Source organism: Scatophagus argus, chromosome 5 (assembly GCF_020382885.2).
Source record: "Scatophagus argus isolate fScaArg1 chromosome 5, fScaArg1.pri, whole genome shotgun sequence".
Lineage (NCBI taxonomy): Eukaryota > Metazoa > Chordata > Actinopteri > Scatophagidae > Scatophagus > Scatophagus argus.
Window position 1 is genome coordinate 11,407,503 of NC_058497.1, and position 14,739 is coordinate 11,422,241.

Consider the following 14,739-nt stretch of genomic DNA (forward strand, 5'->3'; position numbering starts at 1 on the left):
TACTGTTCGTAAGAAATCACTATGTTGTTTTTATAATTTAAGGCTAGTGAGTATCGTGTTCAGGTTTTTGCAAGCTGTAATGGAGAAGCTATCTGAACGAGACAGTTAGCAATACTTTCAGAAATATGCTTCATGCAGAATACTTTTTCTCTGGTTGCTAACAATCGCAACACTGTTTTGTCATACAGTTTAACTTAATTAACGCTACTTAACTGCTTGTGGCGAGAGACCAGCTTCTCCTACCGTTGGCCCAACATATCACAGAGGGACACTCCGGTGGACGTGAACTGTCTTGACAATCAAAGTGACGATCTTTGGCAAACATCACACTGACAAGTGGTGATGGATAAATGACAGCGGCTTCAGCCAATCAGCAAACGTATAAAGCATAGCAACATAGATCTTATTGGTCGAGAGTCGAAGCGAGTAACCAATAATCTCACTGAAATCGCCTTTTTTTTTTACTAAATTGTCAAGAATGGACACTGGTAGCAACTTTCTATTTTATGGAAGATCAAGCAAAGGAATAGTCAAAAGACCTCGGCTGTTCTTGTACGAAAGAGCATGAAAAAAATGTCTGAGTGGATGGTTTTATGTAACATGTCCAGCATCTCTCGCTTTCCTGTAACTAAGAAAACCTGTTAAATCCCTTTAGTCTATAGCACCACCTCCTGTCGGTCTGCAGGTGCCTACCGAGTATTTGTCTTTATAGTGTCAAATATGACGTGTTGGTAAAATGGAATATTTGTGGTCAAAAATGTTGAAGCTGTTGTTATACTAAATACATAGATGTATAGGATTATAGCAATGTTTTATTGTTTGTTGACATTGATAAAAGAACACGTTTTCAATAATGTCTCAGTCAAATTATATGTAATTTCATTGAGTATCCATGTGGGATAAGGCATTTTGACAGGCCTAGGAAGTCAGGTCCCACAGACTGGCTCTGTCAAAGTTACAACATATTCCAACAAATCAACGTCACAAATATTGATTTAAGCATGCAAAACAAATGTACACTCAGTACAGCAAAGACAATTTAATTATCATATTGTAGAGTATATTCATTAATGCCAGATCTGTAATAAGAGTGGTAAGAAACAATAACGATTTTGGATGTACAGGTGCTCTCAAAACACATCAAATATCAGTCATCAGTTTGTGCAAATTTTACACATGAAAAATATTTAGTGACAATGCTAAGTAGAAAATGAAGAAAAAAAACCCCCAAAGAAAACAGCAATACTGTGTTACAATACATTCAAACTGATACAACATTTATTACTGGCCCTCACTGTGTGGTCACAAGTTTGGATTAAAGAGCAACAGTGGTATGATAATCCTAATGGTCTTTACACTGTGGCACCCACAGAGAGGACCTGCAGAACCACTGCTGTCTTTAACACATTTCACTTTCAAGTGAACAAATCAATCAGTCATCATGTATCAGTACTTTTACTTAATTGCTAATAATCCTTTAAAGCCCACACATTCAAAATGTTCATATTTCTTGAATATGAAGTTCAATGCTGCCAATCACATCATCACAGGTGAAAAAGGTACAACGCAGATTCTTATTTTGTGCAAACATTTCTCTCAGATTCACTAGCAGACAAACGATACCTCAATCATTTCATTTGATTCAGAGCAAAATCTAGAGACTAAGCAACTATGCACAACCACACAATACAGCTATGCAACATACAGCCCACTGTCTTTAAAGAACAACATATAAAATTTTTTTTATAGGACACTCCACAGTTGAAGAGAATGTACCTCTGAATTGTAAATATAAAGCAGGGGCTCCACCCCATCTCAGTACTCACACTGCTCATTTGAAACCTCAGTGCAGTTGAGGGCTGCATTGTGTCTGCAGCCTGTTATTTATGACAAGTAGCAAATTGTTGGCTGCATCTGGCACAAAAATGAAATATCTCTCGACATATTTGTGTATTGGTGCAGCCACAGTGAGACTGTAAAAAACAAAGAAAAAATCCGAACCTCAAAATATTTTAAACCTGCTGGTGATTTAACATAACACTACGACATCAAAGTGCTGGGGTTTTAACTAGCTCAATACTCAAACCATACTGCAGTAATATTGCAAGCGGTCATTTACTTGAAGGTAACAAAGAAGTTAAACGAATAAAAGAATAAAACTTTTAAAAAAATACTTTCAAGTCAAAAGCCACCAATCTATCAAGAAATTCAAGACTGGTAAGACTTGCAAACTATTTTTCGACAGCCAAGTATAAGTACAAAGATTGTGTGGTTTGACTCTTGTATTTGTGCGAGGTGTGCAGCGAGGAAACAAAAAAACCTAAAAAGAGGACTACTCAAAGGAGATGATAATATATGTGTCCTTTAAGAGTATTTTATGTGATTGAAAAGACAGAGGTAATGACAAGGGGTGGGTTGAGGTAGAATTTGGCAGGTCACTCGAGCTTAGAAATGCTATTCCTGTCCATGAAGTCTTTAAGCCTGGTGGGAAAATCCGTCATAACTCCTGTGGCTCCCAAGTCAAATGCCCTCTGGAAGTCCTCCTCATCGTTCAGCACCCAAATGTAGACCTGAAACCAGATGCAGAATGCATCTTTACTCTAACAGCAGTGTTACTGGCCACTCTAGACTATTTTTGAACTTGTAGGGACCTTGGACATTTCCCAGGAACTGCTTTCAGGCACAACGTAATTCCGTGGCCACAACAAACAGCTCTCAGATGGTCTTGGTATTGATACGTTATATTAGGGAGAGCTAAAGTACTGCTAAAGTGACTTAGTCTTGACACAGTTCTGCATGTGTCCCCGTTTGTTCTTACTCAGGTTTATGACAACAAAGAATACACTAAAAAGGCCCCAGTAATGTAAGCAATCAGACCTGGAGCTCAGAGAAAGAGTAAAAATGGGGGGAAAAAAAACCTCCTTATTACTCCTCATCAAAGTGCATTTATCAGATTGTGAGGACTACAATAGCAGATACATGACAGCAGCCTCACCTGTATTCCTCTGGCAGTCAGATGCTGAAACAGAGCTTTCCTCATCAGCAAACTGCAAGAGAAAAATTAATATTTCTAAGCAGGGAGAAACTCCAAGCATAGCAAAGCTAGAGAGAAGTTGAAATGGCATCATGGTCACACAATAATGTGTGTATTATTTTCTGAGGTCAACAAAGCATCAGCACTTTTGAAAAATACAAATGTACTAAGTGCTCACCAGAGGGAAACACGTGAATGTAGTCAGAAATAAAAACAAAAACACAAGTTAAAAATTGCTACAAAGCTAGAGAAGTTTAAAATAGTGCTAAGATGGTGAGTTACAAACACCCACTGGCTCAGCCACTCTGACTTTAAAATAAAGACAACACAGGGATTTCAAATCTTCAGACAAATCAGTGACTCACGTGTCAGCCAGCCAGGCGATGAATCTTTGACTTCTAGTTAATCTGTTGGGATCCCTAAGTCTGAGGGGGAAAAAAATTACATAGAAGGTTAAAAAGTGGCAGGAAGAGACAACATAATTCCTTACATTTTCTGCCAAAATTCAGCCAATGAAATGAAGGAAAACATTAGCTAAAGTAGACGCAAATGAACCAGCCAGGGAGAAAATGAAGACATCAAATGTCAAATAACAACAACACTTCATCATACAATAACTTGTCAAGTAAATTAAAACACCAACAGACTGATGATACATGAACATGGAGTAAAATTGTAAGAGTGTTTGAGGGGGGGACTTGCATTAGTTGTTAATCCTTAATGAATGTTCGGCACATATAATCTGCTCTATGACCCAGATCTTTTACGATCCTCAAACACAATCTCTCGAGGCTCTCCAGAGTTGTGAATGTTTCTTTTAACGACTTGATTAGCGAGTGAGATCATCTTTGGAACAGCACTGTGATCCTGATACCAGAGGCAGAAAGGACACACTGCACAGAGTTGAACAGTTCAGTGTATCCACCTCAGCAGAGGACGTCAGGTGCCTCTTGCATATTTGATAAACCAAAATAAAATGTCACAATTACATTTCATGAAAGTAAACAAAGTTTGTGAAACTTTTAATAGCCCACTCTACTGTCAGCATCAAGTCAATGTTTTGACCTTTGGAGGAATTAAAAAAACAAACAAACTATTCCACACCAACAACTTTAAGCTCAAGGTCAATTTACGGGAACATTTCCAGGGCTCTCAGCCACATCTCTAGGCCTTCATCAGCAGATACAGCTGGCACATACAGTGTGGAGCTAAAGTTTGTCCCTGGCGTCCAACATGATGATGTGTCAATCTGTCAAGCTTGACCACAAACCTTTAACGCTCAATTCAATAAATTCTTCACTCTGTCGATCAAGTTATCAACATTTCAGTTTAATGACTACAAATGGATGTTGCATTAATGTAGCATTAAGAGAACATTTTCCTCCAGCTACATAACAAGCCGCAGCTAAGAAGTGCTGCCAATGTCAATTTTGCCTTTTTAAGCAAAATGTTCACCTAGCACTTTATGACAGTGTGTATTACACAAGTCTTTTAAACCGGCGCTTTAATTAAACAGTAGCTTTGTTCATGTTCATATTTTAGAGTTTGAGGCAGAATTATGGTCTTATCCTGTGGCACATTAAAACCTGCAAAGCTCTGTCATATACAGACTATTTCTGGAACTGAGCCATAGTAAAGCTGAAAGAAATGACTACTCATTCGAGACCTCCAACTACCAACCTACTGCTATCATATCATAAGGTTGTGTGTTGCAGACTGATACAGATTACCTTTGGTGGAGTGTGGTGTTAAAATGTAATCATATTGTAAAACAACCGGCGGAGTACAGTGTCAGTGTTGTTTGGCACATGCTGCTGAGACTAACCCCTCTTGTCAACTCTTCTGTCTGAAAGCTCTATAAATGCATCTCTTCTGAATTTAACCCCATTTGCATTTTCATGTGTACATGTGTATACCTACTTGGTGAGAATCGAGGGCATGGGGATCTCCAGAAACTGCTCCTTTAGGGGAACAAAGGGCAGAAGGCCGGTGTAGAAGAGCCCTAACAGCTGCAATACTCTGGGAAGGCTGAACAACACTGGAATACGAGGGTTCTACAAAACATGAACACACAACCCAAATTCAGGGTCGACTTTGTTAAATTCAGCCACTGCTGGTGACAAGTGATGACATGCATGTGTACTCCAGACATCTGAACTTTACTCTCTCTACAGTGAGCCATTGAGGGATGTAAGAGAATTCATACTTGCATTGGAAAGTGCTTTCTGTGGTAGTGGTAGGAAGTGCTTTAAGAATGGGAGATGAAATTGAGATTTGTATTTTATGTAAGTGTACCTCTTTATAACACTTCTTCACAACTTGGTTGCTGGAGTTACCCCAGACAGTCAAATTCTCTCTGTCGTACTTCACCACCAGCTCAGAGACCTGCAAAGATTGCGGTTGTTACTGCAGAATAAGGCTGTCAAAAGTACTGGAGTATTAATATTTTTCACATAGCGTGTTGAAAACAAGATATCTGCATTTGATAGTATTGAAAGTACCAGAGTTATATATGTTAAACAAAAAAGATCTTCAATGAGATTTTCAACCTGAGGCTACACAGATTTTTTCATTATTACAAATGTGTTGGTATATGTACAGTGACTGCTTCTGTTGCAGCAACTCTTATGTTGCCACTCTTATGTTTCTGACTAATAGTAAACAGATTTGCATTTATATAGCACTTTTCCAGTCCACAGACAGCTAGACAACATTCACCCACTGACATCCACATTCATACACTGTTCATCAGGGGCGATACAGCACTTCCTGTCCAAATCCATTCACACTCGCACACTGATGTGAAAGCCGTCAGGAGCAATCTGAGGTTTAGTATTTCGTTCAAGCACAATCCGACATGCAACCAGAGACTGAACCACCAACCACCCAATTAGCAGACGACCCACTCTACCTCCTGAGCCACAGTGGCCCAGATTAATTAATGTTTAATGTTTAGCCTATAAAATGTCAAAACTCTTCATTTACCATCATAAATTACAAAGAAAAGAAGCAAATTCTTACATCTCAGAAGCTTGACCCAGCAAATGTCATTTTTGCTTGAAAAAAATGAAGATTAATCCATTATCAAAACAGTCTGCCACAAATTTTCTTTCTATTGACAAATCAAATAATCAGGGCAGCTCTAGTAACCAAACACTAAAGCTGTTTTTAAGGACTTGGCTAAAAATCAGTGGATAGGAACAGCATTTAAAGAGACGTAACATGTGTACACAAAAAGAAAAAAAAACAGGAGAAAACAAACAAACAAAAAAAACAAACACACATACACACACACACAGTCTTGTTTCCATCGCTTCTGGGAACATTACATGGACTTACATTCATTTTCTGGATGCCCAACCACCACATAACCATAACAATAAACACTACTGACCTTAACTTTAACCTCAGCCTAATCTTAAAGCAAGTCTTCCCCCTAATATTTAATGAATTACATTGTGGGTACTTGCATTTTGTCTCCATAAGTAAGGCACAACGTGACTGTATAAACGCAGTTTTGTCCCCACAACTACAGGAATACACACACACACACACCTTTTTGATGAGCGTGTCGTTGTTGACCTTGATGTCAATGTTAACAGGAGTATCAGGAAATGCATCAAAAACGTCCGTGAGGAGAGGGATGCGTTTGTCTTCTCCCCCCTCACAGAAACACTCTGCACAGACAAGGACAAGTCGAAAACACAAACAGCTGCAGGTTACACTCAGTGTGATGGTCGAGGGCACATTGGCCCAAGTGTATTAATCATTTTAAGTGTGGCTTTCTGGCTACTTTACCAACAGACTGTGAAGATAAACTATATTATCTGCCAAAATGATGGTCGAGGGCACATTTAATACATACATTTACCACATTCACTACATGCAGTAAGTCTTTGGTATTTTAAAACCACTGAGGAACACACTATTGATGTTGCTGATATGCATCTGTGTGTAAGTGATGTTAGCTTTGCAATAATCACTCACCCCTCTGAAACGTGACACCCAGCTTGCAGAGGTATGGAGGGAGCTCCTGCAAAGAGCACACAGCAGTTAACGGACAGGAAACACAGCCGACAGACAGGGTCTGCGAGCTCAGGTCAGCTTCCGAGGAGGTTAAACAGCTAGCTTAGCTTAGCAGCTACAGTGAATATTTCAGCTTAAAAAAGGGTGCAAAAATCATCTTTTCAAACTCTGCGGACGGAAGCTGTATGGAGCTATTTTATGTGCAGTGTGTATGTGTTGTTTTTGGTTGTGTTTTTACGTTCTAAAAAATTCCCCAGCTTCCTCAATTGTTCTGGTGAATACTGCAACACCGTTAGTGATGGGTTAAGTAGATAATAACTGAAGTTTCATGTTTGGGTGAACAGTTCCTTTAAGGGACCTTAAGAAAGAAAACCAAGATCTTTGTTTAATTATATATCATGTATAAATTGTATACCAGTGTAGGCCATCAGTGATGTGTAGGATAGCAGAACTCCTGAGTAAGCAACAACTGATCAAGTACCTCACAACAAATTTCTACTGGATTTTTTTTTTAATCACGCAAAAGTTCACACATCAGGTGACTCGGTATGGATCACAGCTGATCACATCACATGATCCACCACTGCTGTGCTCATGTGAGTCTAAAATTGAATGAAATGAAATTGAAAATGAATTCTAAAAAATAATTTTGGCTTCAAGTTTTTAACTCAAACGTTTATGGTCCCCTTGACTTCTGTGTTTGACACATGTTAAAGGGACCCAAAATGTTATGCACCAAAATGTACGGCGCGCACACTTCAGTTCTAACAGCTGAGTATCATAAAACATTTGCAACACTGAGAACCTTTAATGCAAACTACAAAATAAACAAATTTGTATTTTGTCCAGTAATTTGAACACTTTAATTAGCATTTTTCTTTCTTGTAACTTCCTTGGGTATAGGAAATCTGACAAACAATTCACTGAGCTTATAAAACAGTTAAAGAGGTAGTTATTTCTCTGAGCTGACTGAGGAGTCATGAGAAGATATTGTGGAGAAATAACTCACAGAATAGGTCAAGTCGGAGATGTGGGCATTGACACCGGTGGTCCTCTGCAAGTTGGCATCATGTGAAACCACTACCTGTTCGTCTTTGGTCAGGTGGCAGTCCAACTCCAGCATGTCAGTGCCAAGATCTACAGCGCTGCATGGACCAACAAACAGTGGACATATTGTATTTAAAACTGCACCCGGAAGGAATCGTTCATTTTTAATCTCACCACTGAGGGCAGTGAGGTTAAGCAAACAGTCACCAACAGCGACAGTATGAGTACAGCAGATATACATTCAATAAAATCATAAAGGACATCGCTCCCACTGTGTCAGCAGCAGTATATTTCTTAAGGCAACACTGTGCCTTGTGACTGTGGTCACAATCTGACCACCACCGAGCTCAGATGACACACACACTGTCACTCCATAGTCACAACTCCAACCACCAGTTATGTTTCACGCACACAAAATTCAAAGAAAGAGTCTTGTCACTGTGACGAAGGTTTCTACTCACTGCTTGAAAGCCGCCATGGTGTTTTCTAGGTTTTCAGCTGCTCCTGTAATGACAAAAGGTAAACCCTGAGCAGGGCACAGTCTTAAATTTTCAGTGGCATCACTGTGGGACTCATAGTGGGAACATTGTCCTCGCTGCTAGAAAAGACCAAACAGGGACACCAACAATGTTCTCAGCGCCCTATGTGGTTAAGCAACTATGTGTGCAACTTTATTCAATTTCTTGTGAAAACTACTGCAGCATACGAGTCAATAAACAACAATGACAATCCTGTCTGATGGACACACAGTAATGATTATGCTGCAATATAACCAAAACCATGCAAAATACATCTGTTAATAAAATGATAACAGCCTAATCAGAGGTAAACAAAAATAAAAACCAAATAGTGAACAGTGGGCTTAATATTACTTTGTAAATCTAGCTGTTAGTGAGAATTAAAAGTAGACCAAATAATTTCACTTATACTCATTGCTTAATAACTGTCACAACATCCAAATCATACAAACTCTAACTATTGACAAATAAGTAACGAGTTCAGTGGGGAACTGGAGACAAATTGTCATGTACCACTGTCTCACCTCCACGATGGGAAATGTGCCTGCTGAGGAAAGACTCTCGCTTCCTCCGGTGCAAAAGAGATGGGCATTTCAGCAGCAGGGCAGAGGTGAGCACGTAGCCCGTTACTGTTGACAGGACATACACAGCAGCACACATCTCCTGTCAGGTGGCTGAAAAGCAAACAAAACCCATTAGAAGTCAATATCAACAGTGAAGCAGGATTTCAACAAACTCACTGACTGTCTGTCCTTTTCTAGACAAAGAAATAGTTGATTTAAAAAAAAAAAAAAAACTCTGGAGAACAGTAAAAGCAGAGCTGCCATGAATGTATATTTTCCAATTAATTAACTGAATAAAAGAGGAAAAATGAGAACTAGGTTTAAGTGAGGTTTTAAAGCTGCTTACTAAGCCTGAACAATAGCCAAAACCTCAAAGTATTACAATTATATAATAACAACTTTGCAATTGAGTGTAGAAGTCACACTTCACAAACTCTGACAAATGATCAGACATATCTGTGTGAACTGACCATACTGCACTGTGCATAAGCTGTGTGATATACAGGATTAATTCGTATTAGATGCCAGGCACAATTTGGGGCTATATGATTTTCATACTGTGGGACAGAAAGCCACAGTATTTATTATTTTATTGTCTCTCATTCATTGTCAGTTGAACAGTTCGAGCTGTTTTGTTTTCAAGGCAGAATAATGGGTTTACATTAATATATTAATAAAATACATTAAGGACGTAATTTCTTCAAAACAAAACAAAAGAAAATACACTGATGCAACAACTATTAAATGACAATAACATTAACCAGCCTACCGACAACAGCATACTAGCTACAATAGGCTAACATTAGTTGAGCTGGGGTCGACGGCATAAGATGAAATCTTACCTTTGTCATCAAACTATTTGGGTTTATTTTCTCTTTTGTGTGCTGACCAACCTATCGCAGTATGAGTTGGTCTCCGGGCAGCAAGCTACTTTGTATGAAGATGAACCGATGAACTGGCCTCTCTTCAACAGCTCCAGTGAGCTTTGCACTACACAGCTCACAGCTCAGGGCAAAACACTTGCCGGCCGCTGTCAGTGTGTGCACGTAACATTTCCGCTTCCGCCTGATATTTCAGAATAAAAGCCGCAATGTCGAAAAATCAGAATTTAGGCCATCTCTCATGCTACAGTTAACAATCAAATATAAATTGCACAGATGACACTTTGGGTGCATTTGTCAGTCCAATCAATTTTCAAGAGAGACCCAAGAACAAAAGCATTCACAGGAACACAATCAGCAAAAGGAAGCTCAACTGGACTGGACTGACTGTAGTTTGAGGGAGCATAATATCTGAACTCAGTTCTGCCAACAGTGGTTCGTCTCAAACTGATATCTAAGGTTAAGAGGTGTACCACAGTTATTATAAGAACACCAGAAGAGAGCAGATGGTGATTAAAAGTGCCCTTTCCACTTTCCATTTAGCATGTTTTATGACTCACGTTGTCTGGAAGTAACAATGAGATATCAATCTTGATGATGATTATCCCACGTAACACACTTATTGCCTGCCTCCTGCCTGGAGCTGTGATGACACACAAATGTGGATGACATAAGACAAACAGTATAAACCTGAGCAAATATTGGCTAATGTTAAGTGTTCAAGTTATCTAATTGTGTCCTTGCTATACCAGTTACTTTTCTCATTCTGAATTTGTGCTATGAGTTCAAGTTATTCTATTCAACAAAATAAAGATTGACTAGATTTTTTTCACATCAGCTTATGTTTACTGAGACCTACAGTTTTATTGTTGTTGTTGTTTTATTTAAACCATTAGTTTTGATTTGAGGACAATATGATAATTAAAGCAATTATATTTTTGCAGCTTTTGTTTTACAGTTTATTAAGGGGGAATTACAGCCTACTCTGACACCACTTTGACTTTTATGCTGTTAGTCATTTGTGCCATCATATTACAATACATTCAAGACACCTTGACACCAGTCCTTCTCTTAAAGCAGGTTGATCACTGATTTAGTCTTTTCATCCACCAGATGTTGCTAATGTGCAGCTATGTAAGTGACAAACAATGCACAAAAGGTAAAATGCGCACAAAAGCAACATCTAGCTAACAGTGAGTGGTGTGAATCATGGCAAAAATAAAAATGTAGACTTGGCAATCTTTAGCACTCTGATTAACAACTGAACAATGTTATAAACTGAGAGCTTCCAGAGAACAATGTCCAAGTCAAAATCTTACACATTTGTACGAGTCAAAGTTCACTTTATGCAATAAACCACGGAGATGTGACACACACTCTGCGGAGAAATACTTCAGCATAGCCTCATGTGCTCGACTTCTCTTGGTGGTCAAACAGTTAAAAAGCTATACTACTGGGTTTGCTTTCAATACAGTGTGTACATTTCAGTGCAAGATTAGTGTTGACAAAATGCCTCAGAATTTAACAGCCATTCTGGAGGAGTGGAAATGTCTGGAGAAAGAGTATCAAGAGCTTCAGGTAAGAAACTGTATCAGCTAAATTCACATAGAGCAGTCACACAAAGTCAACTGTTTAATATACTGCTCGCTTTTGTGTTACTCAGACCTTACTGTGAAAGGATTTAGACCTCCTTTAAAAATTGCCCTATATCTGCTTGGTCAAATGTCGCATGTCTTGGTTATGCTCCAGTTTGTAATCGAGCACATTCAGAAAGTTTAAATACCTTTAAGAGCTATATTTTCTTGTTTTTCTCATGCAGGAGACACACAGAATGTACATACAGAAACTGGATGAAATTTCCAAACTACAAAACAACTGCTCTTCCTCCATTTCTAGACAACGCAAAAGACTGAAAGAGGTTTCCCAATTAGTGAAAAAGTAAGTTTACATCCAAACTTGCATGGACACACATTTATAACATATACAGAGAGATAGCGAACATCTGCCCCCCCCCCCCCCCCCCCCCCCCCCACACACACACACACACACACAGGCCTATATGCCACCAATACAGACCTATCTTATGTACTTATCCATCAGATGCAGCACAGAACCATCAGAAGAAGATGCTAAGGCCCTGGATGAAATCAAAGAGGAAATAAAGACTCGACCAAATGCTTTTTTTGAAATGGAAGCTTTCCTTCCCAAGAAAAATGGGTAATGGCTCCTGTTTAATCAAAAGCAGAAACTGAAATATAAGCTGATGTTATAGCTCTGCTTACAAACCAGAAACTAAATCAAATACATTTATTACCTGATATAAAGTTCAAAAGAAAAAAAATAGAAAAAATAATATGACTGTTTGATATTGCAGGTTGTACCTCAGTCTGGTTCTTGGAAATGTGAATGTGACTCTTTTCAACAAGCAGTCAAAGTAATGACCATCAAAGCCACCACACAACCTGAAGTTCACTTTTCACTTGCATGGAAGAAATTGAACAACATTTTCCAGGCAGATTTATCACAGAGTGATGACTAAATCTCTGACGTGCCAATAATCTAACAAGCACGTTAACATTATATTGAAAGGATCAAACACTTACTTGGATGTTGATTTCTTTTTCTTTCTTTTGTTGCCAGTTTAATCAGCTTTGAAAAACCTTGTACTGTACATTTGGTGCACTGTACCTTGACCCGTATGTGTCACATCCTTGTCAGATTTGCCTACAAAGATGAATATGAGAAGTTCAAGCTGTGCCTCACAATTATCCTGCTTCTGCTCTCCTTCATGTGTTATTTCTTTGTGAGCTACAGGTGAGTATCAGCACATCTCACATCAACAATGAGTTAATGACATGGACACCTCTTGTACTGTCATGATACAGCACCTATGTTGTGTGCTTGACTTCAGATTTCTTGATGCAATCCTCAATTTCCTGCTGGTGTGGTATTATTGTACACTAACTATCAGGGAAAGTATCCTCATCACCAATGGCTCCAGGTCAGTCATATGCCTCCCTTCTTACCATCCTCCCCAAATAACGAAAAAATGCAATTACCATATATTAGAACCATAACATACCATATATGGAACATACAATATTCCTGGTCTCTGACGTATCTAATAAATATCTGACAATCTTTGTCCTGCAACATAGAATCAAAGGCTGGTGGGTTTTTCATCACTATGTCTCAGCTTTTTTGTCCGGTGTAATGCTGACATGGTGAGTAGAGGAAGATAAACCCCCTGAATAACATATTAATAAGGGAAGAAAGTCTATTTTTGCACATTGAAACACATAAAATGTAACTCATACTGCCACTGATTCTCATGCACACTTATTTTTGTCCTTGTCAAAAAAAGAAATCGTAGCTTTTCCTGTGCAGTAACAAATTTCCTCTCTTTCAACCCAAGGCCAGATGGGCATCTGCATAAGACATTCAGGAACCAGTTCCTTGCCTACTCCTTCTATCAAAGTAAGGACGAAGTACTTGAAACACATTCATGTTTCAAGACTTTCTGAATCAGACCAAAGCCTCATCAGTTTTTCTTCCACCTGGAACACACAGGTTTTGTTCAGTGCCTGCAGTGCTATTATCAGAGTGGGTGTCTGTACAGACTGCGAGCTCTGGGAGAAAGACACAACATGGATCTGACCGTGGGTGAGAGACACCGGCTCAGTCTCTCCACAGACACCTTCAGCAAGACATTAATTAAATACATATATAATTTAAAAAAAAAAACAATGATGCCCTATCTGGCATGTCTGGGGGTTCTCATTGTCACTGCTGCTGATGTAAAAAAGTGTTTTAAACTCTTGTCTGCGTTTGTTTTTAGAGGGATTCCAGTCGTGGATGTGGAAAGGGCTGACGTTTCTTTTGCCCTTCCTCTTTTTTGGTCACGTGAGTATAGTTTGTGACAATAACATGGTTTGCAATCATGCTTTGTCATGGTTTAGACTGGATGACACAGACATGCTGATAGAAAATGTCTTTATTCTGCTGTGTAGTCATGATTTGACAAAATGTTTAGGTTTTTGATGATCTGAATATATCTGATATATTCTTTCAGTTTTCACAAAAGACATCCTCTGTTTTGTCTTGTAGTTCTGGCAGCTCTTCAACAGCCTGTCTCTCTTCAGATTGGCTCAGCTCCCAGACTGTAAAGAATGGCAGGTCGGTACTTTCATGGTCATCAGGTTATTTCACTCAGTTCTTTTATAACTGTTAAATATTTACTATGTCTATTTATCTGTGATCAAGTCAGCATTCATTTATTAACACATGTTTACACTGCTAGAATGTTTATGTAATGTTTATATAACAGTCATTTTGTGCATCTATTTTTTTATTTTTGTTGTTTGTCTGAAAAAACAGCCTCATAAATTTGCATTTGTATGTTTGACTTGAACTGCACATGACTGCTGATTGCTTCATATCCACCTGATCCCCTCCATACATGAAGAAAGCCATCATGAATTAAATGTTTTTTGCTTACTCACGTATTGTCCTGTATGTTCCATGTGATGCCAGGTCATGATGTGTGGTTTCTGCTTCCTCATTCTGTTCATGGGAAACTTCTTCACCACTGTTGCTGTGGTCCGCCAGAAGCTCAAAGGCAGGAATCAGAAACCAAAGAGACAGTGACACTCACTAATAAAACATTATAC

At 38.8% G+C, this 14,739-nt stretch overlaps 2 protein-coding genes across 2 annotated transcripts; one reads left to right on the forward strand and one right to left on the reverse strand.

Annotated features, from left to right (window-relative positions):
* Nucleotides 1-794: 794 nt before the first annotated feature.
* On the reverse strand, nucleotides 795-10,228 carry gdpd1 (glycerophosphodiester phosphodiesterase domain containing 1). The gene is made up of 11 exons (XM_046389448.1): nucleotides 10,031-10,228; nucleotides 9,150-9,299; nucleotides 8,569-8,611; nucleotides 8,070-8,205; nucleotides 7,022-7,067; nucleotides 6,590-6,711; nucleotides 5,330-5,419; nucleotides 4,955-5,088; nucleotides 3,400-3,459; nucleotides 2,996-3,047; nucleotides 795-2,570 (listed from the first exon to the last, which is right to left on the reverse strand). The coding sequence occupies exons 2-11, from the start codon at nucleotides 9,283-9,285 to the stop codon at nucleotides 2,436-2,438; spliced, it is 954 nt and encodes a 317-aa protein (XP_046245404.1). The 5' UTR covers nucleotides 9,286-9,299; nucleotides 10,031-10,228; the 3' UTR covers nucleotides 795-2,435.
* A 1,350-nt stretch (nucleotides 10,229-11,578) lies between these two features.
* On the forward strand, nucleotides 11,579-14,739 carry LOC124059029 (ion channel TACAN-like). The gene is made up of 12 exons (XM_046388740.1): nucleotides 11,579-11,647; nucleotides 11,889-12,007; nucleotides 12,170-12,286; nucleotides 12,444-12,503; nucleotides 12,788-12,883; nucleotides 12,981-13,070; nucleotides 13,228-13,293; nucleotides 13,485-13,546; nucleotides 13,640-13,732; nucleotides 13,908-13,972; nucleotides 14,177-14,245; nucleotides 14,603-14,739. Exons 1-12 carry the CDS (start codon nucleotides 11,579-11,581, stop codon nucleotides 14,714-14,716), a joined length of 1,020 nt encoding a protein of 339 aa, XP_046244696.1. The 3' UTR covers nucleotides 14,717-14,739.

What these genes read in the sequence shown, in the direction of transcription:
- gdpd1 (XM_046389448.1), bottom strand. Translation starts at nt 9,285, where the DNA reads ATGTGTGCTGCTGTGTATGTCCTGTCAACAGTAACGGGCTACGTGCTC. An exon ending in ACCATGGCGGCTTTCAAGCA is followed by an intron (nt 8,206 to 8,568) that starts GTGAGTAGAAAC and finishes TGGTCCATGCAG; the next exon opens with CGCTGTAGATCTTGGCACTG. An exon ending in TGAAGAAGTGTTATAAAGAG is followed by an intron (nt 5,089 to 5,329) that starts GTACACTTACAT and finishes CATGTTTTGTAG; the next exon opens with AACCCTCGTATTCCAGTGTT.
- LOC124059029 (XM_046388740.1), top strand. Translation starts at nt 11,579, where the DNA reads ATGCCTCAGAATTTAACAGCCATTCTGGAGGAGTGGAAATGTCTGGAG. An exon ending in TCCGGTGTAATGCTGACATG is followed by an intron (nt 13,294 to 13,484) that starts GTGAGTAGAGGA and finishes TTTCAACCCAAG; the next exon opens with GCCAGATGGGCATCTGCATA. An exon ending in CCTTCCTCTTTTTTGGTCAC is followed by an intron (nt 13,973 to 14,176) that starts GTGAGTATAGTT and finishes TTTGTCTTGTAG; the next exon opens with TTCTGGCAGCTCTTCAACAG.